This window comes from Rhincodon typus, chromosome 26 (genome assembly GCF_021869965.1).
Source record: "Rhincodon typus isolate 14 chromosome 26, sRhiTyp1.1, whole genome shotgun sequence".
In the NCBI taxonomy this organism is placed as follows: domain Eukaryota; kingdom Metazoa; phylum Chordata; class Chondrichthyes; order Orectolobiformes; family Rhincodontidae; genus Rhincodon; species Rhincodon typus.
Genome location: NC_063357.1, coordinates 9,212,399 through 9,232,384, shown reverse-complemented (window position 1 = coordinate 9,232,384; position 19,986 = coordinate 9,212,399). Strand labels below are relative to the sequence as shown.

Below are 19,986 nucleotides of genomic sequence, written 5' to 3'. Positions count from 1 at the left end.
GTGCACAAATTTTAATAGGGCATCTATGTAGGATCTGGCTTCAAATGTCTGAGCTCCTGGTAAATAATTTACTTTGTGCAGAGTCTTTTTTAAAAGAACTAAATTGGAAGAGGACTTTCTTATTTGTCATGATCCATTCCATTCTGTTTGATCAGGTTGTTAACAGATTTGCAGTTGTGCTGATTGAAATGAAACCATTCAGTCCAGAGTATCGAGGCTAGTTTTAAAAGCTGTCCAATCGATCCCACTCTTCTGATCTCCTCCATTTTCCTGCCGTTTTCTCCCTTCCAATGCTTCATTGCTATTGAAGGCTTTGTGAATCCGCTTCCACCACCTGTCCAGATCATACCTGTGGTTCTTTTTGAAATTATTTTTGCCCTTTGGGTCTTTTGCCATTTTATCTTGTTAATATGTCCTCCAGTTGCAGACCGTTCTGCCACAAGAAGCAGTTTCTGTTTGTTACTTTATTGAAACCCTTTGTCACTTTGTGTCAATCTCTGCTTGAAGGTGAACAGCCTCAGATCTGACTGAAGCCAGGCCTTCCTGCTTGTGTTTTTTAAATAAAAACCATTTCACACAAGTTTTGACAATCTTTCAAAGGGATAGTGCTCAAATTTAGATCCAACACTTAAATGGATCCTAACCACTTTTTCCTTTATGTCTAAAATTCAGCTCTGTTGCAATACTGAGTTGAGTTTGCGACAGTCTCTCAGTCACAAAGTAAATTCCTCTATCCTTCTACACTTATCACTTTGTTTGTCACTAGTCGATAACTGTAAACTCGGCATTTTATTGTGCTCTTTTAGGCCTTCGGAAGGCTTCCAGTATTATTAAGGTTGTTCTGAGTGAATGGTTTAGTGCTCTGTGATCACTTGGCCTGACAAATAGGGTCATGAGGGGTGTGTGTGTGTGTTTTGGCGGGGGCTGGTGGTGGTGGAAAGGAGAAAGATGGGAAAGTGTATCTCTTCCCTTGGAATGTGACCTTCACATGCACTTGAGCCCTTGTCTATTTTTGGTCTGAGAAATGCTGCAGGTGCCCTCTGTGACCCAGTCCCAGCATGATTCACCACCCCAATATTAAACTTGGTAGAAGCTCAGCCCGCCAGCAACCTCCATGCGACTGGCTTTTCCAGTTTGCATGACTGAACTGTGGTATTCAGCGGCTTTCCTGTTTGGCTCCCGATGCCTCACGTCTGCTCTGGTATGCATTCTGTTGTTTTAACAAGCGCCCTAACTGTTGGTTGATTTTGACCAGTATTAAAAGTCTTGTAAGTTGGATACTGTGTATGCTCTTGGTACAATTGTAGTATAGTCCCCTTGGCTGACAGCACAGCTATCTTGTATTCACCACCTTCCATTCATATCTGGATGGCGGGGGATTGCCAGGCTGTGGATCTCTTCTTCCCAGTTTCCTCCCTGTTCTAACTGTGTTCAATCCCACCTGATTCGCTCATGTCCTTACCCAGTCTGGCTTACATGTGAGTCTGGGTCCACAGCAATGTGATTGACTCTTTACTGTCCTCCAAAGTGGTCATCCAGCCAGTGAGTTCAAGGTGGTTAGGATTGGGTAACAAATGCTGGTCTTACCAGCAATGTGCACATGTTATGAAACAATAAAAACAAATCACTGAAGTGGTAAGTATGATCCCACGTGAGCAATGAGCAACTTGAATGTATTGCCAGTATACCCTGTCGAACACATCTCCCTTTAAATCTCAGCTCATTCACATGGCAGGAATCTACTACTCTCGTGGGTCCAACAATTTTGAGTTATGTGTTTATCTTTACTTTGACAGTTTTGTTATAGATTAGTGCTGAGTTTGAGGTAGGATTGTGATTCAGATGAGGTAGCTAAAGACACAACTACTTTTTCCTGTTCTCCACCCCAGTGAAATAACCTGGACTGCACTGACACTTACGACTTAAGGGCTAGCTGCAGTGTGCCAAGAATGATGCGTATAAAGACCTTACTGTATCTCGGTGGGTCATGTCCCTGGGCTTGTATCTGCCCAACCTGAGCGTTTGCATGTCAAGTAGCTGAGGTGCCTGTTTGGTGAACAGACAGTGTAAAGGGGATCATTGGCATCTGGGTAATGGTGTTTCCAGTTTACGCCTGTATTTGTAAACCGAGGCACTGGCCAGGCTTCGTGAATGGGGCCCAAGCAACTCGTAGAACCTGTCGTGGTGGTGTGATGATGGCTTGATTCTTCTGAAAGGCTTGTTGAATGGCTGGGTGGAAATGATTCATAAAACTGCGCAATGTTTCTACAACAGAGACTTAGCATGAGCTGCAGACTGACTTGCTGTTGAACGCATGGTAGAACCCCCTCCTGTCTGCTGCATGTGAAACATGACAAGAGAACCTGAGCATCCGATGTCCCGTTGTGTGCAATACCTCCTGTACCTGGATGTTTAGAGTGGCACTGATGAAACCTTTACACTGGATGGTGTTGATCAGTGGCCTCCCAGTATTGGGACAGCATAGAAACAGGCCTTTTGCCCCGACATGTTTATACCAGCCAACAGCAATCAGCAGAAACCAAGCTGTGTAGTGTCTGCAAAGTGATACCAGAAATACCCAGCAAACCTTGCAACACTTGGGAGGGGAAATAAAATAGATTCACGTTTTGGTTGGGAATTTTCATTTGAGCCAAACTACGTTGTTTTAGATTCCCAGGGATGGTTATTCTAGATCTGGTACAGTGAAAGGAAAACTACATGTCCATGGCTGCAGCAGGATTACAGCTGTACTAAGAGGCTGTGCCTTGACTTTGTAATCAAGTGAAAGTACATCAGCTATGTATTTATTGAGTTGGAGCTGTTGTATTAAGGACTGTATTCTGTCCACTGAAGTGCTGCTTATCTCTTGGAGATTGCAACTTCAGACAGGTCTTGTATCAATAACTAGCAGTTGGGTTTACATTAGTTTTGTCAATTTAAAACTAATTGTTCTGAATGGTGGTTGTAAAGGGTTAGAAACAACTGGTCACTTCTGCAAGTTCCAAACAGAATATTAGGCCAGTGGACATGAAAGCAGTTTGTAAAAAGATGAGGGAAGAGTCCATGCAGTGTCTTGCTTGGTTCTGATTTGATTGAAATCAATAGGCTGTTAACTCTATTTGCCTTCAGTGGGCTGATTAAAAACCAAATGTAGACGTTCACTACTTGAGAATCCGATTTCAGAGTTGAAATGGAGTGATGCTAATGTGTCTTGATTGCTCTCAAAATGTGAAATTCTGCCAGAGTTATCAAGTGCTCGATTTTAAAAATGCCGACGTTGTTCATGTTGTTTTAAAGCTCCTCGCTGGGTGCTGAATTGCTGTAAGTAGACTTTTCTTCTGGTCAGCACTTTGTGGATGTTTTTATTTGCCATTTTAGAACGTTGTTTGCTCCCTTTTACTAGAACTAGAGGTAGGCCATTCAGCCCGTTGAGCTTGCTCCGTCATTCAGTACAATCATGGTTGATCTCATCTCTGCCTTGATTCCACTTCTCTACCCGTTACTAATTAAAGATCTGTCTACCCCTTAAATTTACTTCGTGTTATTTCATATTCTTTTTAAGTAATTGGCAGTGCCACGTGCTGTGGCGGGCGTGCACAATTCAGATCGAAGCCAGCATTACTCACAAGGAGGTACCCCCAGTGACTCTGTCTCAGTGACCTGTGCCCCACAGCAGCCAGGCTCTTGAGAAGTGTCAGGCTGGAGCTCCAGTCTTTCATGGATAGTCACCTCCTAAATTACAAAAGTGACCACATTTCACGTGATTAATTGACTGCTAAATACCGGTGCATGTCCTGGCAACTCCCTGTGCAGTGCTGAACATTTGCTTCAATCTGGGAGGCACAGTCTGTCTTACATGACATGAAACCGAAATCCCCTGCACTCTTGGATGGGCGGCACAGACCCTTCAGCATTATTGGGTGTCTCCTGAGATGATGGTTTGCTCTTAAATGAGCAGGATTAGGGCAGATGATTGTTTATCACATTGTGCAAGCTTTCTGTGTGCAAATTGCTTGCTGTAATTTGTACATTAAAACACTACCTCCCAAGAGTGCTTAACAGATTGTAAAGCAGTATGGGATGCCCTGACACCAAGGAAAGGTGCTATATAAATTGAAGAGTTTACTGTTGTGACAATACATGTATGGGTAAGGTGTGAAAAAGGCTGGCTTTGAATTTTGCTTAAGAGAATGGTACAAAAGTATTAACAGTAAATATTTTCTGCCAAAGTTGATAGGTCTGTGCTGTTTTTCTAAAATATGCTGTTCTATTTTTAAAATGTACATCTTCAGTTCATGGTGTCAAGTGAAACCTTCACGTTAACCAGGAGGTGGATAGAAGCTGCTACCAATCTCAACTTGTGAATATTGGAACAGGAATAGGCCATTCAGCCCCTCATGCTTGCTTTGCCATTCAATGAGATCATGGCTGATCTGTGGCCTAACTCCATATCCCTGCCTTTGGCCCATATCCCTTTAATAGCTTTGCTTAACAAAAGATTATCTATCTCCAATTTAAAATTAATAACTGATCGAGCACCCACTGTCATTTGTGGAAGAGCGTTCCAAACCTCCTCCCACCCTCTGTGTGTACAAGTGCTTCGTAACATCTCTCCTGAATGGCCTGGCCCTAATTTTCACACAGTGCCCCCTTGTTCTAGAATCTCCAAGTGGAAACAATTTATTTACCCTGTCTTTTCCTGTTAATATCTAAGTTAGAAAGTTAAGGGAACATCTGATGGAAGTCTAAATTCTAGAGAAAACAGGTGAATAGTTGAAAGATGGTGCTGGATAATTTAAAAATTGTAGTAATGTGGATTCTCTTTAAATCTACAGTTCCCCTGGACTATCCATCTCAAATTGAGATGCTTCAGAAAAATTTTAAAATGAATATGGGTTTAAATTATTTGATTCTTGTATTGATCAGGATCAGGTTTATGACTATATCAGTACTTAGCGAAGCACTTCAAAGGAGGGAGGAGAAAGTGGAAATCCATGCTTTCTCAGTACGATTTTGTTGCTGGGTCTCCCACCTTCTCCCTGTGAACTATATCTTTACAACAAGTGTCGTTTTAAAATTCTGCCGTGGAATTTGGTTCACGTGTCACCAGGCAGTTGAATTACAAGTTACATCAAGTGTTTGATGCCACTTGGTATGCACCTAAAATGGGAAATGATACACTGATCACCAGTGTCTGCTTGAACTGGGAATGGAGGCTATCTTAGATATCTTCACCTTTTTAACAGCATTCGGTGCTGGGCATCACAACTTCAGGCGGACATCCTGGCCTTGGAATGGACATGGTGCAGATTTGTCAGTGTAATGGAGCTGTTTTAAAAATAAGCTTTATCACAGCACAGGTTGCATAAGCAAACCAGAATTAATGGCGCAGTGAACAAGGTTATCTGAGGACAGCCGAATCTCGATCAGATAGGTCGAGGAGTGGCAGATGGAGCTTAATTTAGACGGATGTGAGGTGCTGCATTTTGGAAAAGGCAAATCTGGAAAGGACTTGTACACTTAATGGTAAGATCCTAGGGCGTATTGCGGAACAAAGGGACTTGAGTGCAGGTTCACAGTTCCTTGAATGTGGAGTTGCAAGTAGAGAGGGAATTTAAAGTGTTTGGTATGCTAGACATTATTGGTCAATGCATTGAGTATAGGAATTGGGAGGTCATGTGGCTGTGCAGGACATTGGTTAGGCCACTTTGGGAATACTGTGTTCAATTCTGGTCTCCCTACTATAAGAAAAATATTGTGGAACTTGAAAGGGTTCAGAAAAAATTTACGAGGATGTTGCCAAGTTGGAGGGTTTGAGCGATAGGGAGAGGCTGAATAGACTGGGGCTGTTTTCCCTGGAGCATCGGAAGCTGAGGGGTGACCTTATAAGGGTCTATAAAATCACGAGGGGCACGGATAGGGTGAATAGCCAAGATCTTTTCCCCAGGGTAGGGAAGTCCAAAACTAGAGAGCATAGGTTTAAGATCAGATGAGAAAGATTTAAAAGGGACCTGAGGGGTAACGTTTTCACACAGAGGGTGGTATGTGTCTGGAATGAGCTGCCAGAGGACGTAGTGGAGGCTGGTAAAATCAGAACATTTGAAAGGCACCTGAATGTGTACGTGAATAGGAAGGGTTTAGAGGGATATGGGTCAAATGCTGGCAGACGGATCTAAATTAATTTTGCTTATGTGGTCAGCATGGGCAAGTTGGACCGAAGGGTCTGTTTCCATGTTGTACACTTCTATGACTTCGAGACATCTATTCCTTTGAGTCTTGAAGATTTTGGGGACAACTGAAATAACTTTAAGGAGATTAAAGATTGCTGCAGAGTAGAAGTGGAATGGACGGTGAGCCCAGAACAAGGTGGCACAACCTGAAGCTGTCCAAGGAGGAGGTCTCAATGCTCCTCCACAAGACGACACTGGAAATTGGGACTTTCCCACAGAAAGCTACTGATGCTGGGGAGTCTATAGAAGATGTGAAGGAAGGTTGCTGTGATTTTTGTAGGTATATTTACATGTAAATCAGTAGTGATTAAACTAAATGGTCAAACTGGCTCAGGGCTAAATGGCTGACTCCTTTGTTAGAGATCGCACTCTGCAGCACTCTTAGACCACCCCTTACTCAGACTGGTAAAGCAAACTTGGTGAGTTAGCGTGCGTAGTCCTGGTTTTAAAGCTAGTGCTTCGTTGGCACACAGCGATGACTTAGACAGAAGTTTAGAGAATCCTTCTCTGCATTTTTTTTTTTTTTTTTGGAGGCTCTGAGCAGGAGCTCAATTCTGCAAGCTTTCAGATGGCTAAAGTTGCTCACTGTGCTCCTGCAACTCGGTCAAGGCTGAGTTACCTTGTTGGCAGCAGTAGTGAGGGGACAGTATGTGGAAAGGCCATAAACTGCAAGTAGACCCACAGGACACTGACAGCAGTCAGCTTGACATATGGAGAGATATGTATATGATAATGTATAGGGATGCATGAACCAGTGCCAGTGTAAGCAGCAACCAAAACATATCACTGGATGATGTACGTTGAGCAGCAAGCTGAAATATCCTTGAACCAGGATCAAAAGTTGCTGTGATGAGTTTAGCTAGAGAATGGAGGCTGGATTCAAAAAAGGAACCAGTAATTTAAGCGTAACTTAGCCTCTTCTCTCAAGTGTGTAACGGACACATTCATCAATATTTAAATAAAAATGTTCTGAAGAGCAGGCAATGCAAATGTAAGTGTATATGTGAATGGTCCTTTCAGCCAACATTGTTTAAGTAACATTGGAGCATGTGGGACCAGGATCCTGTTCATTAAGGGCTGGTGCTGATTAGACAGGTGTAGTCTTCCTTTGCTGTTATGCACAGGTTTAGTAACACCATTTTCTTTTCACTACTTATTATAGATATGATTGGGTATTCTTAATTGTGAAGCTCGAGCACCTCCTACCTGGGCACTCCCAAGCCTGGGTATGGTGGTTGTTAGTGCATTAAAGCATTGAGAATGAGGCCTTTGAGTTTTCAAACTTTCACAGCTTGCTTCTGGCTGAGAGCTGACAACAAGCCAGAGCAGAGTGCCTTCACCATGGCTTGCTGGTCTAGATGTTTGCCACTTGTGACAGGGCTACACAGCCTGAAATTTGATAGCTGGAGCAGACGTAACCGGGTTCGACTACAAAAATAATGCAGCCACCAGGAAAGGGATTACAAAGTTGTTTTTTTTTCTTTTTGGAAAAGTGGCTGGAATGGAGAAGATGAATTTAAATTGGCATTTAAACGTGATGCAGCTACTTAAAATTGCGTGGTGCTTCAGAATCCACAAGTAACACCCTGCTTTAATACCAGGCTAAATTCTGCCACTAGTCTCATCAAAACTACTTTAGCAATAAAAAGCTGTCCAACAAACTACTGGTTTATGGCTCAGACAAATATGAAATGGATCTCTAATAATCCCAATTATTGTAGCTGGCACAAGTAGAGCAAAGAAACTGGTTTTTTTATAGCAGCTTTCCTGACTTCATGATTCCCCAAAAACAACTTGGAGTGATTTGAGTGCAACTTGAAGCATAGCCACTGTTGTAATGTCCATTGCATTGGCCAAGTGTATTTGTAGGGGATAATGGATGGCTCAAGAAACCAGATATAGTGAACTCTGAAACTTGCTTTGCAAAATTGCTCACGGATCTTGTCCATGACTGCGTTGGGCAGGCGGGACCTTCCTTCCCATGTTATTTCCTCAATGTTGCACTGGAGTATTAATCTAGATTTAGTGCTGATGTCTGACAGGAATGAATGTAAGCTCAGAACTTTGTGGCTCAGGTGAGAATGTTACGCACTGAGCAATGACTGGTACCAACCAAGTTATCAGTTTTGCTGATGAATCTGTTACGTACTTCCAACATTTGCAGTATTTTTCCTCTTGATAATAGGCAAGGTTAAGTTCATTGTTTAATCTGAGACTTGGCTAACAAATACTGCATTTCAACCTTGATTTATCATGAGCCACTTAACAGCCTAAAATGTGTTTACTTGAATCATTGTTTGTCGAGCTTGTTGCTCTAGGGATGCTAACACCAGACCTTGCCACCGTTTCTGTTAATTGCAGGGGTCTCTTAATCTTGAAGATTAAGGCTTGCAACGCTGTCTTCCTGCAAATGGTTACATCTATAATTAATTAACTGCATAGCGGCCTACACTTCTGTTGTCTCCCTCTTTGACCTTGTGGAGCTCACTGTTCTAAAGTAACTAAATCTTTCCAAATTTGCCATAAATTGACTGCTGAACTGTGCTTTTGCAGTGTAGCTACATTGCTTCAGTTTATGCTGCTGTATGAATGCTCCTTAGTGTTAAACATGCATCACTTTTTGTACATGTCTGGCTCTGTAATGTAGAATTTTTGTTACTTTACAAAGCAATAGCCAGCAAGACTCTCTGCCAGCTGAGAGGGTTAGTGAGGATTTTCGGTACAAATGGCCCTTCGAAGTTTGTGTGTGTGGGGGTGGGGTAGTGGCAAGGTTGGAAAAGGAATAGATTTTACGTTCCTGGGTGTGAATTTTGACTTTGTACATGTCATATGCTTCAAACTGTAAGCAGTGGGACATGGGTTTTTATTTTGTGCAATGTCTTTAGTCACAACCCTGGGGTTATCTTGCCATCTTGACGGTCACAGAAATATTTTAAAGCAACTCATTCTGAACTGTTTACTGTTGTAAACTTCAGCACCCTGGGCTTCCCCTCAGAGTTTTAGGTGAGTGCAGGCATGCTGTTGAACATTATTGGTAAATCTTTCTTGAACCGATTTCTAAGTGCAAATTTAAAAATGCCGTCTTGGTTCTTGAAACTGACAGTGGAAGATGGGCCGGCAGTGGGATGTATGGGGTTTTTATTTTTGTAGCAATGTGTAAAACAAAACTGTACAACCTGCCTCTGAAGCACTTGTCATCTGCTTCAGCCTAGCAATGTTGTGAGCCTGTCCATTAAGGGAAAGGAATGTGTATCCTTTTTTAGTTTGCTGTCCAGAGTATTGGTGAGTGTCCTGGGACTGAGCATATGAGGCTTTCCATTAATAAAAGGTTTTAAAGTCTGCTTCTCCAGAGAAGTTAAAATTGCTTGGACTACAATTGGTTGTTGGACTGTATTCACTATAAGGAATGGTTGAGCAAACTTGGATCGTTTTTGTTGGAGCATCAGAGGCTGAGGGATGACCTGATAAATGTATAAAATAGTGAGAGGCATGGATTCAGTGGGCAATGTCAAATACTAGGGGGCATGGGTTTAAGGTGAGGCGGGGGTGTGGAGTTTAAAGGAAATGTGCAAAGAAAGGTTTTTAGGCAGAGGGTGGTAGGTGCCTGGAACGTGCTGCCACGGGAAGTGGGTAGAAGCAGGATATGTTAAGCAACATTTAAGAGGCATTTATGCAGACACATGACCAAGTGTGAATAAAGGAATATGGATCATGTGCAGGCAGATGGGTTTAGTTTAGAATGGCATCATGATTAGCACAGACATTGTGGGCTGAAGGGCCTGTTCCTGTGCTGTGCTGTTCTGTGTGTTCTATTGAAGCACAGAATGGGTTTGTGTAAATACTGTGCCATGTGTTGATATTCCCAAAGCACTTTGCACCCGACAAGTCACTTTTATTTTAAGATTTGGTTATCACTGTAGGTAAATGCAGCTGGTAAATTTTCACAGCGAGATTCCACAAATGGTAAATGAGAATTGCTGAGCCACTGTGGGGTGTTTGAGATGTGGTACATTATGCAAAGAGAAAGAGGGGGGCTTGCGAGTGTCAGAAAGGGTTTTCGCATCCTCCTGTGTAGGTAGGACAGGCCCTCTTTAACATCCAGTTCAAAACATGGTATCTCAGAGGCTAGTACTGGCCCCAGACTGGGGGACAAACCACAGGGTGAGGAGACAAGAAGCCAAACTTTGAAAGGAGTACCAATTTAAACAGCATGAGAAGAGTGTTGGTTGGTTCGACCATTGTTAAGATGGAGATGTAGCAGGAATTGTTCACTCCTGACCTTGGTTAGCTGATTAGCCTACCATGTAGATAGACTGGTTGAGGATGCTACCCTGGGGAATGACAGTGTCAACGAAAACTGCTCAATATATGTGCGAACTCCTTTTGACTACATGGGGCAACATGTGAATACGTGTCCCCAGTACAAATAAATGACATGCACTGAGAACCTGACTGATCTTAAATTAGTTTGCAGTGTAATTCTTGGCATAGTCTGGATTATTTAGTAAATGCTATACAGGCGTAGAATTGAATCCAGTGCATGGTCAGCATACTGCCCATAGTGGGCAGTCCAGGAGGCGTGTCATTTCATATGGGCTACTGGTTATTGGGTGCCACCTACATACCTAGCACCACACCAGCACTGAAACTTGTATACCCCACTACTCATTTGGGAAGTTGGCAGAATGTCTTTTTGACTTGATGGCAGCATTGGGTCCACTAAGAGTACAACTTGTTGGGCTCAGTGCAAATTAGCAGTGAGAGACTTTGTCTGATGCTTCAGTTTTTGAGGTTGTTTCCACAGTGAGGGTAACCTGGGATATACTGGGGTACTTTTCACAGAAATAAATGTGGCAGCCAGAGCAGGCTGTGGTGAATTTGCTTGACATAACCCAAGCCATGATTAGGGTAGCCAATATCACAAGACAGTTTTGATGTGCCCTGTCTTGGCATTGGGCTCATTGTGTGAGCAGATGACACAGACCATATTGGCAGGAGTACATGCTACTGCAGGAATCCCAGGTGACCAGTGAGCATAGGCTTGTGGGAGTTAGTGGAGAGCCCACTGGCAGACTTATGAACCAAAATCTTGAGGGAAGGGAGCCTGTTTGCTCAATTTTAGTGGTACATTTGAGCACAGAATGGAGTTTATTGGGATGTGTAAAGAATGCCAACATGGCCAGTAATCATTTCTGTGCTCTGATCACAGAATACCTTCAGTGTTGAAGGCAGCCATTTGGCCCATTTTGAGAACACATCGACCTTCCGTATCTCACCCAGACCCGGCCCCCTATTGTACCCTGTACCCCCACCTTTCCCATGTGGTTAACCCACCTAGCCTACACATCCCTGAACACTGGACAATTTAGCATGGCCAATCCACCTAACCTGCACATCTTTGGACTGTGGGAGGAAACCGGAGCACCCAGAGGAAGCCCTCGCAGACACAGTGAGAACATGCAAACTGCACGCAGACAGTCACCCGAGAGTGGAATCGAACCTGTGTCCCTGGTGCTGTGAGGCAACAGTGCTAACTGCTGCCCTGTAGAGGGTGGTGACAGCTCCATGTGTTCCTGTAGTTGCACAAATCCACCCCAGTTGTTGCCCATTCAAAACTTGATGTTCATTCAGCAAGATGCCTTGTCTCGCCTCAGCACTAATGGCAACTGCTTGTATTGACAGAAGCTGTTGTTGAGTTAATTAAATATCCCAAAGCCTTCAAAGGAGCATTATAAACATTAAACTTAGCACTGAGGGGATGGCATGAGAGGGGTCAGGAGAAATATAGCCAAAAAGCTTAGCCAAAGAGGTTTTAGAATGCATCTTAAGTGGTTTAGAGAGTTGGAAAGATTTTGAGGGGTAACAGCAAGGCTTGGGACCATGGTGGCTGAAGCATGACCAATGGCACATGATTAAAACACTGTGCAAAGTACTAGGTTTGGGAATGAGCAAGTTAGACATGGCGAGGAGTGAGAGTAGAGTCCCTGTGTGATGGGAGCAGGACCATTGGAAGCAGCAGGAATGATGAATGGAACAGAGCTTCATTCACAACATTACAGCCTTCCTAAATTTGATTACATTTTACTGGATGTTAGTAATGGGCTTCAGTCGAACTCATTGAATCAGTGAATTCTTTTGAAGTAACCGTATTTAAAATAAAAACAGGTTTCTTTTTCTCTCTTCCTGAACTTAACCTGGTTAATGATTTGTTGCAACGGGCAGCTTGTCCCATTGTTGAGCCTTGTAGGATTCATTACTGTAATTCTGACCAGCACAAAAGTTGGATTTCTATTTAATATCACAGATATATAAAGTGGATGTTTTTGTGTAATTGAGAGCAGAAGCAAAACAAAGCACAAGTCATTACCTTAATGGCTCCTTTATCTGATTTTTTTCTAACAGCTTAGAAAATATTCAGTGGAATTTAGCCTAATGCAGATGTTTGTGTGATCTCCTGCACTAATGAGGCTTACTGTAAACTGTTCCCCAATCATTTGGGGCAGGTGAAATCTGTGTATTTTAAGCTTTGCTATTTTGACCCTCCTTTAATGCACCAGTCCAGGTGCTGAAGGAGCTGTGTGTAACTTGCTGGATATATGAACCTTGCCTGTGAAATTACACTCGAATGTAGTTTTGAGTGATGTTGTCCATGATGTTTTTATTTTCAGCAACTGTTGTTCTCTCCCAGTCCTGTTGTTTAGTGGAGAATGAGAGGGGTAACTGCCTTTCTAGTTTACCCTGAGACTGCAATGTCTTGGTTATGTGCAGAGTTGATGGGGCTTTCCTGAAGAATTCACGGCCAACGAAGTAACTTTTCAAAGTGCAGTTGCTGTTGTAAACACAAAATGCAACTCTCTCTCGAGCCTCTGTCCCAGATGCCTGATTTTAATATAATCAGCTGTCTTTGGACACAACACGGAAGTGGTTTCCATTGAGGGGAGATTGCAGTTTCCCAGATGTTACTAGAAGCAAATAAAAATTGAAACTCGCCCTGTTACGAATCTGGTTACTTGGTTGATGCTTTGTTTCCCCGTTGTTGATGTGTCTTGGCATAGTGACAGACTGCTCTGAATAGCTGTGTCTGGTACTTGGTAGGGAAGCTGGTTTCAATTCCTGATCAAAGTGAGGGGAAATTTGTTCGAGAGCTACAATACGGGCAGAAAATATTCATCCACTTCTTTCTCTCTCACTTCGATGGCTCACAAGTGGCATCTTATTCCTTTTGATAAGAAGTAAAGCTGTTGTATTACCTCAGTGCAAATGCCACGGTGGCATTATCACATTTTCAAGGAGGGGCATTAGTTCAGAGATGCCTGCATCAAAAGATGCAGATCCATGAGCACTAAAACCTATTCCAGCAAAGGTTTTCAAACCCCAAATTCCTTGGAAGGACTTTGATATTTGACCCTGAGTTCTTAGTGTAAATTGCACCAAGTGGTTCTATATAGGTGGCAGACTTCTAAATATGGTTAATCACCCTGTAACATGTAATTTACCCATTGGTACAGCCAAAGAGCACTGGTGACAATGGAGAAATTGCTACCTGCACAGTAGTTTGTGTGCAGCGAGGACTCCAGGTACGCTATGAAATCTTGTGCAGAGCTAATGAAAAGCAATGTAATGGGTTTGCGGCTTCTTTAGCTTGCTGTGTTGCAATCCTCTCTAATAAGACCATCACTGTAGTAAATATGACATTTTATGAGCAGACAGTTCAACTGGAAAAAAAGTGGGTGTGCCGTATAATTGTCTTGTTTGAAGTGTACCATGTTATTGAAAAAGTTGGAACCACTGCAGTAGAGGTTTCCTGCAAGGGCTAAATAAGTCGATTGACTACCTCGGAGAAAAGGTATGGAAAGTCAGCTGCTTTACTGCAGTCAGTTGGTGTTCCTTGAGGATTGTCATCTGTGTTCCAATTAATAGGTCATTGGGAACCCCTCTATTTCAACCCACATGTCTTTCAGCAAGTGCATCTCCAATTTAAAAAAAGCAAAATTTGGTGCAGGAATCCCCTCTCGCACTAGATCCAAAACAATAACTTAGTTTGAAGGACAGTGAAAATGATCACAAACTTTATCTTGACGAATGAATTGTTAGAATGGCTGCACAGGACCACGTTGAGTAACCTCCTAGAACTCCTGACAGCTCCTCTCAGGGCAGAGTGCCAGTTGGCAGGGAACACTTGTACTGTGTATTCTTCAGTAGTTGCCTAATAAAGTCATTTGCCACTGAAGTTAGCTATCCTTGATGTTTAGACCAAACAATGTCAGAGCAGCCATAGTAGGGAAGATTAAGCAAAGTGTCTGTCTCTGTATGTTGTCCTTTGCACACCATAGTGCAGAAAACATGACTGAAGAGAGAAATGGGTACTATTTTTGAGCTGTCACAAAGTAATTAGCAAATAGCAACAACTTAATCTTTCTCTTGTCACCCTTTCTCAAAAAGGGAAATTGACCCTTGTAGGCTCAGTGCAAAACAATAGGGCACATTATCCTATACATTGGCTTCCACAGTATCCCTTGTGGGTTTGATTTGAGTCTTCATGTGCAATGCAGGTCCAGCGCTACATCTATCTAGTATCAATTAAAATAATACCACCATGAGCAATTGTGTGCATTGACAGTCTGCATGTTGGTTTTTCAGATGAGTGACAAGATACCAGGATGGCTTTGAGGTTTCGAACTATCTTTCCGTATACTCTACCTGGGGTGCTGGCCCTCATCGGCTGGTGGTGGTACATCACCAGGAAGAAAGGCCGAGAAAGTGGTCGTGGCAAGGCTAAGTTTGACCTGGCACCAGAAACTGCCGCCAAGGCTGGTGGAGGAGAGCGTTGTGCAGACCTGAAGGATCCCCCGAATGTTGTTAATACAGTGGCCGAGTTAACAAATGCCAGTGAGGAAAAGGCAGATGAAGCTGTAGTCAAGCCGCTGAAGCTGGTGCCAGCTCTACAGGTGGAAACTTTGGAGCAGGCAGAAGAACCCGAGAGCGGTTTGTGCCTCTTGACGGATAAACGCGATGCCAATGTGGAAAGCAACACTCCAACAATGCTGCTGAGCTCCTCACCCCGATCTCAAGAAGTACTGTTCATGTCCAACGTGCAAGGTCCCCTCCAGACATCGCCCAAGGTCGAGAAGGAAGGCTACCTCCACCAGATGGTGGAGAAGGTCAGCGGTGACCCCTTGGAGATCTGGCAGCCCCCTGTCTGCAATGTGGTCAAGTCGCCCGTCCCCTTCCCCATCCAGAACTTCTCCGTCAACTCCGATGCAGAGAGGGACAGCAACGGCAGAGCTCTGCCGGGCCTGGGCCGCGCGGAACGCGAGCCGCCGGCGCCTGACGGCCCCAACATGGAAAGACCCGAGCCCGAGGGCGAAAACGCGGGCAATCTGACGGAACCCCCCTGTTTCAAGGCCACGCTCAACAACGTCCGCCTCAGCCCGTTCCTGATTCCCCGCCAGGATTCCGACCGGGGAAGCCGACTTGGCAAAGACCACGTTCCGGCCCCGGCCCCCAGCCCCACCGGGAACGGCTTGCCGGCCGACGCGGCCGCGAAAGGCGTCGCTCGGGATGAGATCGAGGCGGCGGCGGCCGGTTTGATCTCCGAGGTGATAACGGCTGCGAAGCAGGAACTCTTTGCTTCGCAGCTCGGGCCCTGCGCGGAGGGCGCGCGCGTGGCCGGAGCGGCGAGAGGTAAATCGGCGAATCCCTCCGCCCAACGGCCCGCCGCTGCGGACGACTCAGGCCCTGAGCCCGCGATCGATGGGGTGAGGCAGGCCAGCGAAGAGGAGCGCTCCGTGTCCCGGGCCGGTGCTGCCGCGACCGCGGACGAGAGGCCTGTCGGACCCGATGGTCGGGGTGATCAGGACGCGTTCGCCGGAGAGCTCCCCGCTCCCGCTGTGCCTAGGAAGCCTTCGGAAGAGGCTAACCCGGCAGCGGAAGACTCTGGCTGCCATTCGGAAGATGGGGCTGTTGGGGACGGCCTACCAGAAAGCGGCGCAGCTTGGTGTGAGCCGACCAACCACCAGGACACGTCGAGCAGTCGTGCGTCGTCCAGGGTTGAACTCGGCTGCGAGGAAAAGCTTACGGAGCCCGAAATGGCACCGGGAGAATCGGGGACAAGAGGAAGCCTTCCGAAGGATTGTGTGAAAGACGCACCGGGAGACCAGAGCCGAGCCTCCACCGAGGAGGTGCAGCCCACCGCCAATAAACATTTGGAGGAATCGAACGCAGCAGGTCAGGATTCCGGTAGCAGTGTTGCCCACTCGGATGTCACAGGAGAAGAGGAGCCTTTGCACCCCAAGGTAACACCTGTCCTGGGAAGTCAGAAAACAGATGCTGTGCGTGACCCTGTGACTGGAAGAACGCCCCTAGAGCAGGATCCAAAACACAAGCATGGACCACTGCAGCATCAAGGAGCTAGGGTGACCAATGGAGGAGGTGTAGAAGAAGGCGCTGATGGGAATTCTCAATTGCTGCTTGAAATGGAGTTTGATCAGTCTGGAGGTAAGACAGCAATAACGGTACAGTATGTAAATATGGAGCAGGGATTAACTTGTGCTTTTTGAGGGTGCTTGAGATTTTCACTGCCTGCTTTTTTTATTTGTTTTTCATGAGCTCCTCTTTGATTCTAACTAATGCATCGTATCCCTAGTGGAGTCACCTCATGTAGCAACATTGCCTCTGCATTTGTGATGACGGAGAAGCACAAGTAGGCCTTTCAGCCCATCAAGTCTGCTCCGCCATTCAATAAGATCTTGGTTGACATTCACTACCTCATTGCCTTACACTGTCACCTTGACACTATTTATTGTTGGTGTTTAGAAATCTCCTCAATCTGTCTTTGTCTGACAGGCGCATGTGTGCACGCACACCCCTGCCCCCTGTCATGACCCTGTGAAATTGAGAATTCACAAAAAAAAAGTCTGCAAGGGTATGCCCTTACTGTACATTGCATCCCTGGCCCTACATTCCTTAACTTGGGAAACACTGTACTTTTTAAGTAGTTGGTAAGTTTCAATTAGTTCATCCCTCATCCATCAGCACTCCAATGAGTGCAGGCTCAGTTTGCCCAATCTCTCTGTACAGGACAGTCTTGCTGTCCCAGGAAGAGCTCTCATGAGCCTTTGTTGCTCTCCCTCTATGGCAATGTCAAAACTACACACTATTCCAGCTAACCATGCTCCTTGACATTTGAAGCAAGACTTAACTCCTCCTATACTCAAATAATTTTATAATAAACGCTGACATATCAATAACCTTCCTAATAGCTTGCTGCTCCTGTACGTTAGAGTTCCCTAACTACTGACTAGGATACCTAGGTCCCGATGTACATTTTTGGTTTCTGACCTCTTGACATTTAAGAACGACTCTGCACATCTGTTCTTCCAACCGTTGTGGATAACCCCATATTTTTCCACCTTATGTTCCATCTGCCATGTCTGTGCCCACTCGAGTTTCCAAAACCTCTGGAAGCTACTTTGAATCTTATTCTGAACACGTTCCCACCAAACTGTGTCAATTGTAACTTGGAGTGATCAGATTTCCATTTTTTGGATATAGTTGGACTCACACAGATCAGAATTAGAAGAGATTTGTTTAATATCCTAATTTGTCAAATCGTTTGTGTAAACTGTCTCTACATTTAACTAATCAAATATTAGTTTCCGAATATTACAGTCACTTACATTTGTGTAGGGCAACAGGCATGCATTACTAACTAAAGTTTTTTTTTTAAAAAATAACTGAGACTTTACCACACAAGCCATTGCCTTAAACAAACCATCTCTGCACTGGTGTGATCATGGCTATTGTGTTTCTATCATGTGCACAAAACTGCAACATTTTATCCTGGTGTTTACTTATTTTCAACTGAATTCAGATTCCAGTTTGGAACTGGTGTTAAACAGCCTCTGGTATACTTTTTCCTTGGATATGTGCAGCCTTAAATTAGAGATTCCAAGTTTTCTTGATTCCCAATTAACTGAGTCTTCAATTTGTTCCTAGTTTGAAAACTGTTCTTTGGTAGCTTAGCCACAGTAAGTGTGGAGTTATGGGATTTATGGAGGGGCTTACTCTTGGTGGGATGCTGTTCGGGGAGTTGCTGTGACTTGATGGGCCAAATGGCCTCCTGCACTGTAGGGATGCTATGATTCAGACAGGTAGGTGACCTGCAGTGTGATTTCTGCTGTGAACCCATGCTGTCATTACATTACGTTCAGTTAAATACTCCTTTTTCTCCACCTTCACTTTGGGGAAAATAATACATCAGCACTGCCTCTCCTTATCTTCGTCTCCGGCTTCAATGTTTGAAGATACGAGCTTTCCTGTTCATGGTGCAGTCAACTCAGATGCTGTCTGATCACTTGTCATTTCATTAACACCCAGGGATTTATGTTCGAATCAGGGGAGCTGTCCGACACACTAGTCAAGCAACAGCCTCTCCTAGTCATTCTCCCAGAATTATGTTTTCCAGATTATTTCTGGATCCTTTAAACCATCCCTGGATGTGTCCTTTTCGTAGGACAGATGCTCCAAAGGTGTTGGCAGTGTACAGTTACTTCATAGGATTCCTACAGTGTGGAACTAGCCTGTTCGGCCCATCAAATCCACAAGGACCCTTACAGTATCCCACCCATACCACTTGGTCTTACCCTCACCAACATGCTTGTCACAGATGCATTTATCCCTGACACAGCTGGATGATGTGCACTAATGGGCACAAACACCTATCTTCACCTGGGATTTCTTCCATTGTGTTGTTTGACATGACCAATCGGCTAAATGGGATAGGTTCAGAACCGATCTAACAGCTCAAAGTTAGCCATCGACATCAGAACCACACTCAACAACGATGTGTAACCCTGTGGCCCAACACGTCTTTCACTCTGCCATCACTGTCAAGCCCTGGTTCATTGACGGTGGCAGCAGACCATAGTACCAGGCATGGACATGCCAACCTGGCAAAGCCCCAGACAACAGTAAATGCTTACTCCATGGCAACTCTGTGGGACAGACAGCTGTGTGACTTCCCCCAGTCATCGAATTGAATCACAGCCTTGCAGCCTCCCCTTTCCTGTCATGGGAGATGATGGTGGATAAAGCATCCCAGTCGATGATTTGGGGTGGGGTGGGGGCTGGTGTGCTGGTGGGCTGGTGGCTCAGAGTGGCAGGGATGAGACTGAAGTGTTTGCATTCGTTTCCAGCCAAAACCCCTAGGTGGGTAATCCACTTCGGGCTTAGGCCGCAATCCCCACAATCTCAACCAGGCATCAGCATTTCTGGGATACTGGAAACAATTGACGGCACAGAATACAACATGGGCAAAGGGCTCTTGTGCTGTGGTGGTAGTGTTCCTGCCTCTGAGCCAGGAGGCTCAGGTTGAAGTCCCACCTGCTCCAGAGGTGTGTAATAACATCGTGGATCAAGCGGTTTTGAAAATATCTGCAACAAAGGCCGTCTGCAACCACATGGCTCCACCAAGATGAAGGTTGGCCTCCAGAATTGGCCCTGCCCCCTGCTGGCTGGAGTACAAATGGACATGCTATTAGAGGGCAGTCTCCTCTGGCTGCAGGCCATCACCATAGGGATTCCTGCAGTGCCCTGGGTAGTGGTTTGCAGGTTGTGTTGGCATTTCTCTAGCTATGTAGCCATGCAGTCTGCAACATGCCAGGCATAACTGCTGATCGCTGTAGTGTCCGTATGTGTGGCTGCTCCAGAATTGTAAATGAACTGTGCTGCACAATAAACTGACTTATTATTTCCA

The 19,986-nt window shown here is 44.8% G+C and overlaps 1 protein-coding gene across 1 annotated transcript in view; it reads left to right on the top strand.

The window, feature by feature from the left end:
- The window catches only part of akap1b (A kinase (PRKA) anchor protein 1b), a 56,507-nt gene that overhangs the window by 20,156 nt on the left and 16,365 nt on the right, over nucleotides 1-19,986 (top strand). Inside the window, exon 2 of the mRNA XM_048612592.1 lies at nucleotides 14,871-16,727. Within this exon, the coding sequence (XP_048468549.1) occupies nucleotides 14,891-16,727 (1,837 nt within the window). The 5' untranslated portion in view covers nucleotides 14,871-14,890. The remainder of the gene's footprint in view (nucleotides 1-14,870; nucleotides 16,728-19,986) is intronic.